The 15,695-nt window shown below is 53.4% G+C and overlaps 1 protein-coding gene across 2 annotated transcripts in view; it reads right to left on the reverse strand.

Moving 5' to 3' along the window:
- Nucleotides 1-15,695, reverse strand: part of WNT7A (Wnt family member 7A) — a 62,953-nt gene that overhangs the window by 26,575 nt on the left and 20,683 nt on the right. For both annotated transcript variants that reach the window (XM_037730130.1, XM_017505033.1), the window contains exon 3: nt 12,044-12,315. In XM_037730130.1, the coding sequence (XP_037586058.1) occupies nt 12,044-12,315 (272 nt within the window). The remainder of the gene's footprint in view (nt 1-12,043; nt 12,316-15,695) is intronic.

Below are 15,695 nucleotides of genomic sequence, written 5' to 3' on the forward strand. Positions count from 1 at the left end.
GTCGGGAAGAGATGCCGATGGCTTGGACTCTGGGGTAGAGGACTGTTGTGTCACTGTCAGGAAGAGATGCTGATGGCTTGGACTCTGGGGTAGAGGACTGTTGTGTCACTGTCGGGAAGACATGCTGATGGCTTAGACCATGAGCTCAGCGGTATAAGTTGTTAGGTGGCAGATTCCGGACAGATGTAGGGGAAACTGGCATGTTGAATGTGGGGTGTGAAAGAAAGAAAAGTGTCATGGCCAAGGCCAAGGCCAGGATTTGGCTTATATGTACTGAACCACGGGATGGAGACAAAGGCACGATCAGTTTTGTGGGAGAAGGATCAGGAGTTAGGTTGGGATAGATGAGTGCTCACGGACCAGTAGACATCCAGAGCAGGGAGACAGGGTGGGCGGCTGAATGCGCGGGGCTTACGTTTGGGAGGCAGGTCTGGGCTGGAGACTGGACTTTATGGACAACTTTAAATGTCCTGGCAGGTGGTGTGTACTTGGGTACATGTGGCATGGGGCTGAAAGGACAAGGGCAGAGGCCCACTCTGGAGGTGGCTACTCAGCAGGACTGAAAGACCCAGGTGGACATCGCCTATCTTGGATAAAGGAGGACCAGCGTGGCCTTGCCATGGCTTGGTGTTCTGTGCCCCCCCCCACTCAGTGCAGCAGAAAATCTCAATGACGACCTGGACCACTCCTTCTCTCGAGTCCACTAGCACACTGTACAGCCAGACAAAGCAGAGTTTCAGAGCTAGAAATGTAACAATTAAGACTTGCCTGTGGCTTTAAAATCACGACTACTACTGATACTAGCAGTGATATTCATAACAGCAGCGACTGCTTTCTAAGCACTCATCGTGCCTGAGAGCGCAGGACGAGTCGCTCTAGGGACGTTACTCACGTAAGCTGCACAACAGCTCTGACAAGTACGATCCTCACGGCCTTCTTCTCAATGAGGAAACTGAGGCTCCAGAACGGTGACTGCCCGGGGACACAGAGGAAACAAGTGGCACAGTCAGGGCTCTTATTGGAGCTTTTCCCCCTTTCCACATCCAGGCCATCGCACCTCGCCGCATGGTCTGGCCAGGAGCTCCTGACATGCCTCCTATCCAAAAGTCCCAGCCCAGCAGAGAACACCTCCAGGGTACTGAGCAGCACAGTTACACTGCTCGCCTGGAGGACAGCTTTGAGACTTGGCCAAGAAAAGATGTTAAAAAAAAAAAAGGTCTTGCAAATCACAAAGTGTTTTACCAATGTCATATTGGAATCTTTTTTTTTTTTTTCCCCCTGGGATGGAGTCTCACTCTGTCAGCCAGGCTGGAGTACAGCAGCACAATCTCATCTCACTGCAACCGCTGCCTCCCAGGTTTAAGCGATTCTTCTGCCTCAGCCTCCTGAGTAGCTGGGATTACAGGGGCATGCCACCTCACCCAGCTAATTTTTGTACTTTTAGTAGAGATGGGTTTCTCCATGTTGGCCAGGCTGGTCTCAAATTCCTGGCCTCAGGTGATCCACCTACCATCGGCCTCCCAAAGTGCTGGGATTACAGGTGTGAGCCACCATGCCTGGCTTTGTTGGAATCTTTATTATTTCAAAATACTACCAATCCATCCAGGTCCAAACACACACACACACACACACACACACACACACACACACACACACACACACACAANACACACACACACACACACACACACACACACACACACACACACACACACAATTGAGGACTAACAAGACGCTGCACCAAGGATGGACAGAAGCTGGGTTGCAGAGTTGGAATGGCTAGAGGGAATCCTGGCTCAGATGCTTTTTACCTGGGCAACCTCAAGCACACCACTGAACTGCTCGGTGCCTCAGTTTTCCTCATCTGTTAAATAGAAATGACAGCTGATCCTTTCCCGTGAGATCGTTTACAAAGAGCACTTGGGATGAGGCCAGCACATGGAAGTGCAGGCCTGAAGAGGAGCACACAGTGCCTTGCAGCGAGCAGCTGAGTGCTGGCCTCACTGCCCATGCCCGCCATGGCCTGGGGAAGCTGTGAGACCCTGAGTCCAGCTCTCCTGCCCAGGAGCCTGGGATCCTGCTCACATTCACTGCCCGGATCTCAGCTGCCCATCCGAGACATGGAGTTACCAAGGCCCCCAAAGATGTTGGGCCAATCAAATGGAATAACCCAGGGAGAGCACCTAGAACCCCACCCAGGACAGAGCAAGAGCAAGTGCTTGCCACTGTGAGCAGCCTTGACAGTGTCTCAGTGCACACTGAAAGGCAGTGATTTAAAGAAGTCCCTTTGTCAGGCAAGGAGTCTTTCCTAGGGACACAGTTGCACCTGGATTTCTCTTCAAAAGACATGAGCGTCGAGGATTAGGAAAAGTGACAGATGCCAGCTCCTGGTGCCAGACCCTCCAGAACACCTTGTTTCTCCCTCCCTCTGGGACCACTCCTGCCCCTCTTTTTGCCCACCTTCCTCCCATCACTCGGCTACCCTCTCTCCCTCTTCCCGGCGGATTGATAACACCCAGGAGTCCCAGTCCCCCTCCCGAGGACAAAGGCGATAATTGTCCATGGTGGGCACCTTTTGACTTGGTCCCACCGTGGTGTAACTGAGCCCCTGACTCTACCTTACCTGGGGGGCTCTCAGGGCCTCACCATGCTGCCCCCCCTCCACCTCAGGTGGGTTTCAAATGAGTTCCCAGCTCCAGCAGCCACACTGGGAATTCCTTCTAAGAGAAATCAGACGGCCAGCATCTGAGATCCCTTTGGGCTGGCAGAAGGCCAGGGAGGTGACAGGATGAGCTTCCACTGCATCTGAGACCTCTGCAGGTCCCTTAGCAATAGCACCAACATCTCAGCCCTTACTCCGTGCCCGCCCCTCTAAGACAGTGATGTCCAACAGAACTTCCTGCCACCACGGAACCATCTAAGAGGAAGCCATGATCCATAGGCGGCTACCGAGCATTTGAAACATGGACTGTGAAACAGAATTTTAAATATTATTTATTTGTAATTCATTTAAATTTAAGAAGCCCCATGTGGCTTGTGATCATATTGGACAGTGCAGCTAAAAGCACTTTAAATTCTTTTAATCATTTAACCCTCATAATAGTCTAGGGTGCTATTAAGTGTCCCTGGAGAAACTGAGGCACAGAGAGGCAGAGTAACATGGCCAAGACCACACAGCCGGCAAGCAGCAAAGCCAGGAGTGGACTCCAGAGCCCACCTCAAAGCACAAGGCACACCCTCCTCCCGCCTGCCCCCTGTGCAAGTGTGGGGATGAGAAGGCAGAGACAGACACCCTCAGCCCCCACTGCCTGCAGTGCTCTGGTCGCTGTTTGTGACATAGCCTAGGATGTGTGCCACTTTATGTCACCAAGAGTATGCCAGGCCCAGGCGGGGCTCTGAGAGACACCAAGGCGAGTCTCACGACTGCCTGGAAGGCTCCCTCACTGTCCTTCATCAGGCTTAACAAGCCCAGAAACTCTGCTAAAAGAGGAGGTGCCCTGGTCCCTGCACCGGGCATGGGTCCCTGTCTGGGCATCTCCTTGTCCAGTTTCACTCTGAACCCCCATGATAGCCCGGGGCCCCTCACCTGCCAGGGTGCCATGCACAATCACCTTCTCCTACAACCGGGTTCCTCCCTGGCCCTGACGTGTCCTCTCCCAGGCAGAGGGTGGTGGCCCAAGGACTGTCCCAAGGCTGCAGTGACAGGGTGGGAGAGGACACACATGTGCATGCCTGGATAACCCACAACCCAAATGACCACATAACATTTGGGGGCTGAGGACTGTAGTCTCCAAGTTCCCCAATTCAGAGGATCTGTGAATCTTAGGGTAACATCTTGGAATCACAGCGTTTCAGGATCAGGAGACTGTGGGCATAAAAGCATCTGAGTCCAAGACTCCTGGGGCTGGTAGCATAGTTTGAGCTTAAGATCTGCATCTGGTGCTGGATTACTTGGGTTTATATCCCAGGGCTGCACCTGCCAGCTGTGTCGCATTGAGCAACTTTCTTAACCTCTCTGTGCTTCTGTTTTCTTATTTGTAAAACCGAGAGAACAGAGAATGCTAACCTCATAAGGCTAAGGTGGGTATTAAATTAGTACCTGTATTTCAAGTGATATATTAGAATTGTGTCCATATTCTCCCAACAAATGAAAACCTTCCCTCCACCTGCACCACCTGCTCTGACAGGGACCACATCCTGCTTCCTGAGAGTAAGTTCCTTCTCAGTTGAACTGCCTTTTCCCCATATTCTTCCATCCCGTGGGTCCTGGTCCTGCCTGCCACCCTCCCAACCACACCACCCCCAGTTCTCAGGGACTGCAGGACGGTGACACCTTCCTGAGGCTGCCCCACTCCAGGCTGACCCACCTGACTCCTCCCAGGCCTAGGTGTCCAGCGCTTCCTCAGGGCCTGCTCCGGCTGCCCATGTCCATCCGGGTTGGGGGTTGGGTGGTCTTAGCAGCTCAGCACAAAGCGTGATGCCAGGGACCAGGTCCTGTGAAGCTGGGGCCACAGATGTTTCCAGTCTCTGGGAAGGGCTGCCCCTGCCTCTACCCATTCGGCCTCTCTTATCTCATCCCCTTCCTCCCTGGGCACCATCCACTGCTATCACTGTGGCATCACTGACAGGACCTGGCTGGGCCCTGCCCTTGCTGTGTCATTGGAGAAAACTGGCAAAACCTCCGGCCTCGTGGGCACCCTCTGCCCCAGCCTGGGCTGGTCCCCCTCCAACTCGTCCTTGGTAGCTTCCTCTCTGGTCTCGTCTGGGCTCCTTCCTCTGGGCCCACACACCCTGGCCTGGTCATCCCACTAGGCTTTTCTCAAGCCCACCACAGACCTCCTGGCCCCTCCCTCAGCCTCTCATCCAGCCCAGCTCCCCTGCCCTGGCCAGCTCCAGGGAGCGGAAGTAAGGTCTGAGCCGGGAGCCAGGCCCTGGGTGCAGCTCTCGCCTCTCCACTCCCTTAGTGTGTGTGGCCTTGGCAGGGGCCCTCCAGGGCTGGGCTTCAGTCTCTCATTGATTAAATGCTCACAGAAGAGAGAATCTCCAGCTCTAAAACAATCCTACAGTTTTCCTTCGCATTGTCCTGAGGCCACTCTTCTTGACAGAGGAGGCTAGGGAGGGTTCTCAGATTTAGCGCATAAATAGGCTGAAAAATGAACTGTGACCTAAACTTACACCTCATGGAAAAGTTAATTCAAAGTGATCACAGAACCTTTCAGACATTATGCTAACTGAAATAAGCCAGGCACAAAAGAACAAAAACTATATAATCGCCTCTTATGTGGGGTGCCTAGAGCAGTCAGATTCATAGAGACGGGAAGTGGAAAGGTGGGTGCCAGGGGCTTGGGTGTGTTGAGGGGGTGGACATGGGAGGTGGTTGTTGAACAGGGACAGAGTATCCATTTGGGAAGATGGTAAAGTTCTGAGATGGAACGGGGGATGGCACACAACAGTGTGAGTGTGCGTAATGCCACTGGGTGCACGCCTCAGAATGCCTGACACGGCAAGTTTCACACTAAGTATATTTTATCACAATTAAAAATAAATAAACATGTAACATACAATTTGAAAAAGAAAGAAATTTTTTTCTTCTAAAAAAAGAAAGTTGATTTTTTTAATTAACAAATTTTTTTAAAAAGCAAGTCACAGAGTTAAATGCAAAACATAAAACTTTTAGGGAAAAAATAGGAAAATCTTTGGGATCTAGGACTGAGCAAAGAGTTTTTAGACAATATCAAAGGCACAATCCATTTGAGGAAAAATAGATACACTGGACCTTATCAATGAAAACTTAACAAAGTTAAACACTTTTGCTCTGTGAAAGACCCTATGAAGATGATAAAAAAGACAAGCTACAGACTGGGAAAATATATTTGCCAACCACCTGTATGACCAAATACTAGGTTCTAGAACATATAAAGAAATATCCAAACTCACCAGTAAAAAGTAAACTACCTATTTAGAGAACAGGCAAAAAGCCATAAACAGATGCTACACCAGAGACACCACCCAGATGGCAAGCACCTGACAAGATGTTCAACGTCATTAGCCATTCAGGAAATGCTGATCAAAGCCATCAGGTATAACATACATCTATCAGAATGGCAAAAAAAAAAAAAAAAAAAATTAAAACCAGTGATAAACCAAATGCTGCTGAGGATGTGGAAGAACTGTGCCACTCACACATTGCTAGCAGGAATATAAAACGGCACAAACACTCTTCCACAAAATGGAAGTTTGGCCCCTTCTTACAAAGCTATACAGATAGCTACTGTGCATTTGTGCTCTTGGACATTTTATTCTAGAGAAATCGAAGCTGACATTGACAAAAAACCTGTACACATATGTTCGCAGCAGCTTTATGTGTACTAGTCAAAACCTGCAAGCAACCCAGACACCCTTCAACAGGTGAATGGCAAAACTAACTGTGGAGCCTCTGTGCCCTGGAATACTGTTCAGCAAGGTAAAGGAACCAGCCACTGATCCACACTTGAAGGAGGCTTGAGGGAATTGTGCTGAATGAAAAGCAGCTCATCTCGAGAGGTTATACAGTAAGATTCACCTGTGTGACATTGTTAAAACAACAAAATTATAAAAGTGGAGAAGTCATCAGCACTTGCTGGGGATTAGGGAGGGGAAGGAAGTAGAAGTGGCTATACAAGGTCAGCCTGGGGACCACTGCGTACTCTGCATCTTGACTGTCCCAACATCAGCATCCTAGTTGTGACGTTGTCTTATAGTTTTGCAAGCTGTCACCATTGGGAGAAACTGGGCAAAGGGTACACAGGATCTCTCCATATTCCACAATTGCATGTGAATCTACAATTATCTCCATATCAGCTCAACTCAAAAACGCAAACTCAGTTAAATCTGAATTTGAGATAAATGACAAATCATTTTTTAGTATGTCTTATGCAATAGTTGGGACATACTTATAAGAATATTATTTGTTGTTTATCTCAAATTCAACTCTAAGTGGGAGTCCTGTATATACCTGGCAACCCTCCTCCTGGAAATCCCCCCAAGAAAGAACAAGCCCTTGCCATGTCATTTGTTCACTCAACAAATATTTCTTGAGCACTTACTATGCGCCAGGTACTGTTGTAGGCACAGGGGTGAATTTAGGCCATCACTACCCTTGTGATGCTGACCCTGCAGTGGGATGCAACAAGCAATAAAGATACAAAGAGCTGTGCAAATGAGATCATTCTGTGCGGTGGTTTCACATGCAAGTAAAGCAGGGTGATGGGGAAAGATGAGGCAGACAGTGGGGAGGGAAGTCAGGGAGGACTTCCCCGGAAAGGCAGCATCTGAACAGGGACTTCAGGGAATAGAAGGAGCTAGTTCTGCAAAGATTCAAGGGAAGAGCTTTTCTGACAGAGGAAGCAGCCCCTGGAAAGGCCCTGGGGTGGGAATAAGCTTCATTGACTGTGGGAGTGTGTGATTGGAGGGTGGTGTGTGTGGGAGAGTAGTTGGAAACAAGGTTGGGGTCCAATGGTCCCAAGAACCCCGTGTCATTCAGACCTGGAGACCCTCCCTTCCTCCTGCCTTGGAAGAAGCCAAGGCTCTGAAGGGCTACGATGTCCCCAGGGCTATTCTTGATCCAAGTCCCCTAAGTCCTGGCTGCAAGCCTTTCCATTCTCAAGGGCAAGAACCCACACCAGTGCCCAGGGGCAGGGCAGGAATGGAGGGCACAGCAGCCTGAAGATGCCTCCTCCCAGCCTGGCCTGGCCAGTCAGCTTCGGGCTGGGCGGAGTCTCGCTCCTCAGGCCCTCAACATGCCACCACTGGCCACTCTATCTGGTCAAATATGCAAGTGGCCCTCGGGACTGCAGAGAGGAGCATAGCTGAGCAGGTCTTATCTGGGCTCCACCCCAGCTGCCAGGGGCTGGTCCCTGGTGTCCCCTGACTCACACGCCCGCCTGCGGCCAGGGCAGGGGTGGGAATCCAGCTCCCAGGAGCACCCGGACCAGACGGGGCAGGGCAGGAAGGGACAAGACCGACACCCCTCTGTGTGCAAGAGGCTGGGCAGGGACTGGGAGGTGACTTTTCACTCCGGTGGAATTCCATCCCCCTGAGCTCACCTCCCTTGGAGCAAGCGGCGCATTCCAGCAGGGGCCAGCCCTGTCCCAGCTGGGCCCCCATCCCCAGGGCTGCCTCTTTTGGGCTCAGTCACCACACTCTCATGAAGGGGTTGCTGAGGGCCCCCCTCCCCCAGGCCCCCTGGAGCTCCCTGCTGCACTTCTGTCTCTGTACAGTAAGTCCTTGAGAGCCTGGCCTGCCAGGTACAATATTATCATGGAGGCCCAGAGACCCCTGGCTCCTGGCTGGCTTTCCAGGTCTAGGAAGCAGCTGCCCAGGCTTCTCTGCACCCCTGAGAGGGATGTCTACATGCACTCACAAATGCACCCAGAAGGCCCAGGTTCTCCTGCTTCCCCTCCAGCCTCCTTGACTGCCCTTTCCTTTCCATAGCCCTCCTGTCTGAGTACCCATTTGCTCAGGCTGTGGCCCAGGCTCTCTCCTGCCTTCCCCCTTTAAACCTCCCACCAGGCAATCCTACATATACTAGGGCTTCCGTTACCCCCCCTGCCCCCTCTACCCCAAACACACCTGAGACAGCTGCTACCCATTATGCCTCCTAAACAGCATCCCCAGCCATGCACCCCGAGGCCCCTGCTGGGTTTAGGCACCAACCGTGGCCACAGCCCCTTACTCTGTACTCCACTCCATCCCAGACAGGGCCAGAACCTGCCAAGCACTGCCCCACCAAAGCCTCTTCTGGGCACCTCTGGCCTAAGACGAAGTCCCACTCCTTGTTCTGACATTCAAGGCCAAGTGTTTGATGTAGCCCCCTCTCCATGGCCTCATCACTCATCCTCCCCACCCTCAGCCACGCGGAGCTCCCACGGCTTGCTTTGTTAGGAATTCATGCTTTTTGAACATGCCTGTGCTGCTGGGACTGCCCTCTTCCTTCCTGATGCTTCGTCCACCTGGAGGACTCCTTATCCTTCAAAGCCCTGCTAAGAGTTCCCTTCTTCTGCCCAGCACTCTTGTCTTCAAGAGGAAACAAAGCACTCTTCCTCTGACCTTTTTTCTGCACTTTCTGTGTCATGTTTCTCCTACAATGTGTAGCCCTGAATCACAAGTTTTGCTTCTCGTACCTGATTCTCTCACTAGACTGCGCATCTAGTCTTGAGGGCAAAAACTGTGGGTAGTTAATGTCCTTGCTGTCCAAAAGGCTGGAAGGAAATTATTCAAAGCCACAAAGATTCCACCATCCAATGATTTCAACACGATGCCTCTGACCCTTCCCTTCCTCCCACCTGAGGAGTCCCACACATCACATGCTAGGCTGTGAACTTCGTATTCTAGGACCCCGACCTGAACGGCCACTGATTTCAGTCCAAAATGCCAATAGGGGAAACTGTAATTCTAAAATCACGTCGCCAAAAGATGTTGGCACCTAACCATTCTGATTCAGCCTGCAGACCACACAATTGATGAGGCAGTGAGGGAAAGGAGGGACGCCCTGCAGCCTCCCCGAGGTGCTGCCCCTGCCCCATGGCCCACACCCTGCTGGGCTCAGACTCAACCTGGAGACCTGCGAGGGCAGGACGTCCCTGCAGCATTTACTCCCCCTCATCTGCCAGGGGAGTCGGGGGCTCTCCTGCAGCCCTGGGGCAGCCCCTCATCAGGTCTGCAGAAGCCACATAGTGTACCCCCTTACCCTGGCCTCCCCACTTCCCCTTCTCTCACACCAGCTGCCAACAAGCCCCAGAGCCTGTGGTCAGGTTGAGTCTTGTTTCCTCACAGCAGGAGTGAGGGAACGGGTGATAAACACATCTGCGAGCCTTTCTGAGGCGCTCAGCCAGGAGCAGCGGCAGGCTGGCCCATTTGCTCCCATTAGTTCCCCAGCTCTGCCATGAGTGGGGCCCGTGGCAGCCTGTCGGGTGGGGGCTTCTGGGGTGGGGTCCAAAGGCTTCGAGTAAATGGTGTGTTGCAAAATCCTGGGGAACCGACTGGCACCAGTCAGAACAGGGTGAGGGTCATAGTCCTAATCAACAGATGTGGCAACTGAGGTCACAAGAGGGTCTGGAACCTACGGCAGCTGGTGGCTTTCTTCGTTTCTGCCCTTGTCAGGGCTCTTGGGGTGACCTATGGCAGCATGTGAGGGTCTGGCCACCTGGGGCCCGGCCAGAAGACCACCTTGCCGTGCTTTGGCTGAGTCCTAAGTCCTGACCTAAGTCCCCAGGGGTCAGCTGGTACCCTCACTGAGCCTCCATTTCCACTCCTGTGGCACAAAGGGGCGGGGCAGGTGTGGCTCGGGTCTTTCTCTGCATGCCCCAGGGAGCCCGCAGTCCCACCTTTTGGCTCAGGAAGTACATAGTGCCTATAGAAGTGCTTTTCTAGAAAGCCAGCCCCAAGGGTCCTCCCTAACCAGAGAGCATGGGGCAGGCAGGGGGAGGTATGGCCCTCCGCTGGGCTTCCCTGAGCTGGGAGAGCTGTTCCTGCTCAGAAACATCAAGTCAGGCCCGGCCTGCACTCCACCCAGACCCAGTTCCTGACTCCACTCAAGGTAGCCTTCTGCTTCCCAAGGGTCTTTGACTTCTGCCCCTCTCCTGCCCTAGAACCATCAGTGGCTCCCCAGAAACCACAAGGCACTCATCCGCTCACTCCATACCTATTTGCAGAGTGCCTACTGTGTGCCCACTCTGGAGTGCTGTTGTGGCTGAGACAGCCCAGGCCTCCGTTCTCAGGGTGCTCACAGTCTAGAGAGGGGAGAAAGCCACGGAACGAGGCAACCTCCGAGAAAAGGCTAGGAAGGAATGGAAAGGGAGGCCTCTCTGGGGACAGAGCATCATGGCTGAAACCTGAAGGTCAAGGAGATGGCAGCCACAGGCAGGTCCAGGGACAGAACATAAGGCTGAGCTCCTCGGCCCATCCTGCATGGGCTCCCCTTTCAGGGGTCCACAGACCAGCCAGTGTGGTTACTCACTGGCCCCCTTGCCCCTACCTCTGGGTTTGTGTCCATTTCTCCCCCACTCGCAGATCTTGGCTGCCTCCATCTCCCTTCCCTGCCTAGTCAAACCTGACTCATCTTTTGGGGGTTGTCTCCTCCAGGAATCCCACTGAGATTGGTCTTGTAACCTCTGACACTTTCCTGTGTCTGTGTCGCCCACGGGCTCATGGCAGCACAACACAGCAACCACCATAAGCCTCACGCCCGGTAGAGCTGTGTGGCTCACAGAAAACACTCCCACAGGACCCAGCCTGGCCCTGACTTGCTGCAGGCCACATGCTATTCTCTCCTTTAATTCTCACCATGACCCAGCCAGGTGAGGAAACCAAGGCTGGAGAGGGAAGCCACTTGTCCTCCTCCAGTCTGCCTGGAGAAAGCGAGGGCTTTAAGGGCAGGAGGGAGCCTGGGACCTGGGACCTGGGACCTGTAGGGTGATCTGATCACAAAAACCAGGAGGAGGGAGCAGCTTGGACCCCTGCAGGGATATGCCACCCTGGGCAGGAGCTCCCAGCCATGGGACTAGACAGGCAGGGCCCGGTAATTTCCCCCAGGACATCATCCTGGGGCACACCAGGTGAGCAATTCTGTGTGACTCATCAGGGCCACCTGGGAGGCTCTGACACACAGGATGTGGCCAGAAGCCTGAGAAAAGGGAGGCGGGGAGGGAAGGAGAGAGGGAGGGAGAGAAAAAAGGAGGGAGGGAGGCAGGAAGGGAGCAAGGGGGAAAGGCTTATTTGGCCTCTCCCAAGGATAAGAGTTCACATCTGTCCCTCTTCCCATCTTGCTGGGTAACTCCCAATTCATCTTAAGGGAGACTCAGTTATCCAACTTCTCCAGTAACTGACAAGCTTCATGCCATACACAAATCCTGACCAGCCACAAGCTGATGCCAGTGCCAAGCAGAATGAGGCTGAGGGCAGAGCCCTGTGGCTCCTCAGCAGATACCCAGCACCAGACGTTCCAAACAAGCCATTCTGCAGCGTCGCCACGAGCGCCGCCCAGCTGCCCTCCCTGGCTGCCTACCTTTCGGCCTGCCTCGTTATTGTGCAAGTTCATGAGAGTCCGGGCATTCTGCTTGATCTCCCGGGCATCCACAAAGACCTTGGCGAAGCCGATGCCGTAGCGGATGTCGGCAGAGCAGCCACCCCACTTCCAGCCCTCGTCCCGGTGGTACTGGCCTTGCTTCTCCTTGTCGCAGCCACAGTCGCTCAGGTTGCCCTGGGTACAAGCAGCTGTGATGGCGTGGGCTACGCCGGCGGCAATGATGGCGTAGGTGAACGCGGCCTCCCGGCTCCCTGCGAGGAGGAGAGAAGAGGGGACAAGCTGGGGTCAGGTCCCAGGCATCTGGGAGGACGCTGGGCCTGACTAAGGAGTGAGGCTGAGCTTGATGCAATGGCTCTCCAAAGCTCGACTGAGTACCCATTCCTAACTTCCAACAAAGCTCCCTCTTGGGGTGCTGAGTTGAGCACCTCCCATTATGCACACATCCATTCAACCCCCAATTCCCTGGGGAGTCAACTGGGCAATAAAGGAGGAAGGCAGGCGGGCTGGTTGCCCAGGCTCTGGAAGGCCAGATCGGGGGGACTCCTCTAGCTCATCGGTCCCCATTCCTCACTCCCGAGCACACTTACATGACCATGTAACCTGCACACGTGCACAAAGCTCACAGCATCGTAAAGCAGTGTTTCTCCAACACCCACAGAGGGCACTGGCTCTGGAGCCAGAAGGCCTGAGTTTGAATCCCAGGAACATGAATCCCTGGCTCTGTGACTATTAGACAAGGACTGCCCCTTCCTGCACCTCAGTCTCTCTGGCTGTAAAATGGGGGCATATCATTGGTAGCTTTCTCATGGCCATGAGGGAGAACAAGAGTTGGTCCATGCAAAGCTCTTGGCACCTGCCTGCACCCTACCTCTTGTTTCCATGACCACTGTTATTCCTTCTGTGTGTCGCCTGCTATTTCAGATGTCCATCCCCTCCCTTCTTCTGTGGCCCCTGTCACTAGACTGTATCTCCAGTGGAGGCACAGGGTCCTGAGCAGCTGGGGTGCAGGAGACAGTGCGGGCAGGCAGACACTCAGAGCTGGCATAAACATGGTGCTGCTACCTAGCCTCTTAACCTCTCTGGGCTTCAGTCTCCTCAGCTGCAAAATGGGTTCGAGGGCTATGTCTGCTTTACAGGTGAAGATGGGCCAAAGCAGCCGATGAGAAGCCCTGTGAGTGGTGTAAGCCCTGAGGAGCACTGGGCACGTTCTCTCTCATGTAGCCTGGGTGGGTTTCAGAGAAGGCACCTGGAAGAAGAGGCCCCTGAGCCCGGAGCAGGCAAATGGAGGCCAGAGAAGGTGTTTCAGAATGCTGGGATGGAGATGGCTCAAGCAGTGCGTGAGGAGGTGGATGAATTGCTCCAAGCTGCTTCCAGCCTCAGGTCACTTTGTCCCATGCCCAGGGAGGTCCTTTCCTCACCTGCCTCCTCATTCACCTTGGGGCCTCTCTCCCCAGGAGGGAGATCGACACAAACAACTTGCCCCCCACCCAAATTGCTGCCCTCCCACCCTGCAGAAGGTAGGCCTGTCCACCTGCCGGCCTGGATGGCTTCCATGCCAGGGCTGGCTTTGCCATGGTGTGCCATGCCAGCCCACCCACAGCGTCCCTGCTAACACAGGGGCTCTGGAGACAGAGGGCCTGGGCTTAAGTCCCAGCTCCGCCACTTACTGACTGGGACTTGGGCGAGCTCCTTCTCCTCTCGGCACCTCAGTCTCCTCGTTGATGAAACGTGGAGCGTGCCAACGTTTCCTGACAGGAGCTGCTGAGAAGGTAGAGGAGAGGGGGGCATGCCAAATGCAGAAATGCATAGCCAGTGCCTGACTCCACAAACATGAAACTTGGCATCAAGGGGAATGGAGCCCCTGTGGAACTCAACTCAACCTTTGGGATCGGGAAAGGATATTATTTGAGCACCTACTGGGCTCCTTACTCTCTGTATTTGTCATTTCCTTTGTACTAGAAAACATATCTGAGGCGGCTAGGTGCGGCGGCTCACGTCTGTAATCCCAACACTTTGGGAGGCTGAGGCGGGGCTGGTGGATCACTTGAGGTCAGAAGTTCAAGACCAGCCTGGCCAACATGGTGAAACCCCATCCTTACTAAAAATACAAAAATTAGCTGAGCATGGTGGCACATGCCTGTAATCCCAGGTACTTGGGAGACTGGGGCAGAGGAATTGCTTGAACCCAGGAGGTGGAGGTTGCAGTGAGCCGAGACTGTGCCGCAGCACTCCAGCCTCGGTGACAGAGTGAGACTCCATCTTAAAAAAAAAGAGAGAGAAAAGAAAAGAAAAAGAAAACATCTCTGAGCAACACGTGCCCATCAGAGGGCCTGGCACAGGGCAGCAGGGACAGGGGAGCCATGGTGCACATGCACAGGCTCAACTTCTGGTCCAGCAATAAAACCAACAATGCTTTTGCTACATGAAATCAAGAAATGCTGTATCAGATCTGTCATGCTGGACTGCGCCACAGGAGGACAAGGGAACCTATCTCAGCCACAAGTTGAAGACAGAACTGCCAGCAAGATAGGTGGGAACAGAATTCACGCTGCTGAGCTCCGCAAAGGAGGGAGCTTTGGGATTAAGCCCACAAGGTGACAGAAGACCAGGCTTTGAGCACTGCTGAGGCAGGGCCGTGGAAAAGAGATAGAGCCTGATGGATAGATCCTCGGGCAGAGAAAGGGCAGACAGACAGGGAAAGTCTGCACCTGTCCCCACGCTCCGGCAAAGCCTGCACCTGTCCCCACCCTCCGGCAAAGCTAGACAAGCACACAGGTCCGCAGCCAGTGCAGGAGGTGGGCAGTGGGGTTGGAGGAAGCCAGAATCTCCTGGAAATTGGTAGCTGATTCCTGCATTTGCACAGATCTGAGGCTCAAACATATCCCCTTGCATGCTCCAGCAGCTCCAAGGCAAGTGGGAAGACTCACCCCTGGTCCAGTGATTCCCCAGGCCCCTAGAGGAGCAAAGAGAAAGCTCTCCAACCGCAGGCACCAGCTCACACTCCACAGTATCAAACGCACAAGAAAACCAAGCCATCGGGAGACAGTCAACGTCAGTATAGACCCTCAAGGACATGAGAGAAAAGGACAATCAGATGGAGGGTGAGGAAGAAATCTGTTCCACTGCGTTCTCGATGTGTGACCTTGAGTGAGTCACCTAACCTCTCTGTGCTCCAGTTCCTCTGTTGTAAAATGTGATGGTAAAGATTAACAATACTAAAGCACTTAGCACAGAGGTTGGCATGAGAATGTGGCCCCAAATACTTCAATTATTACAGTTCTTATCTATGGTGGAGGTAACAAGTCTCTACAAGTACAAGAGGGCTGAGAGGTAAGGAGGAGGGCTTTTCATTTACAGTTGAAGACACTGAGGCCAAGAGAAAGTTTTGGCTTGCTCAGGACACTCAACGTGGGCAGCAGAGCTGAGCTGCAGACCCAGCCTATGGGCACCTCATGTAGACTAATACCTGCTCCCAGGGATGAACTGACTCCCAGGCACGGGGAGCAGGCACCACTGGCAGGCTCCTGCAGTTGACAGGAGACTGTGTCCTCTTTATCAGACCAAGAATGGAGCGTGTGAATCGAGGGGGCGCAGAGAGCCTGGCCTGTCCTCTAAGACCGGCCCCTCTCCC

Source organism: Cebus imitator, unplaced genomic scaffold (genome assembly GCF_001604975.1).
Source record: "Cebus imitator isolate Cc_AM_T3 unplaced genomic scaffold, Cebus_imitator-1.0 Scaffold332, whole genome shotgun sequence".
Classification (NCBI taxonomy): Eukaryota; Metazoa; Chordata; class Mammalia; order Primates; family Cebidae; genus Cebus; species Cebus imitator.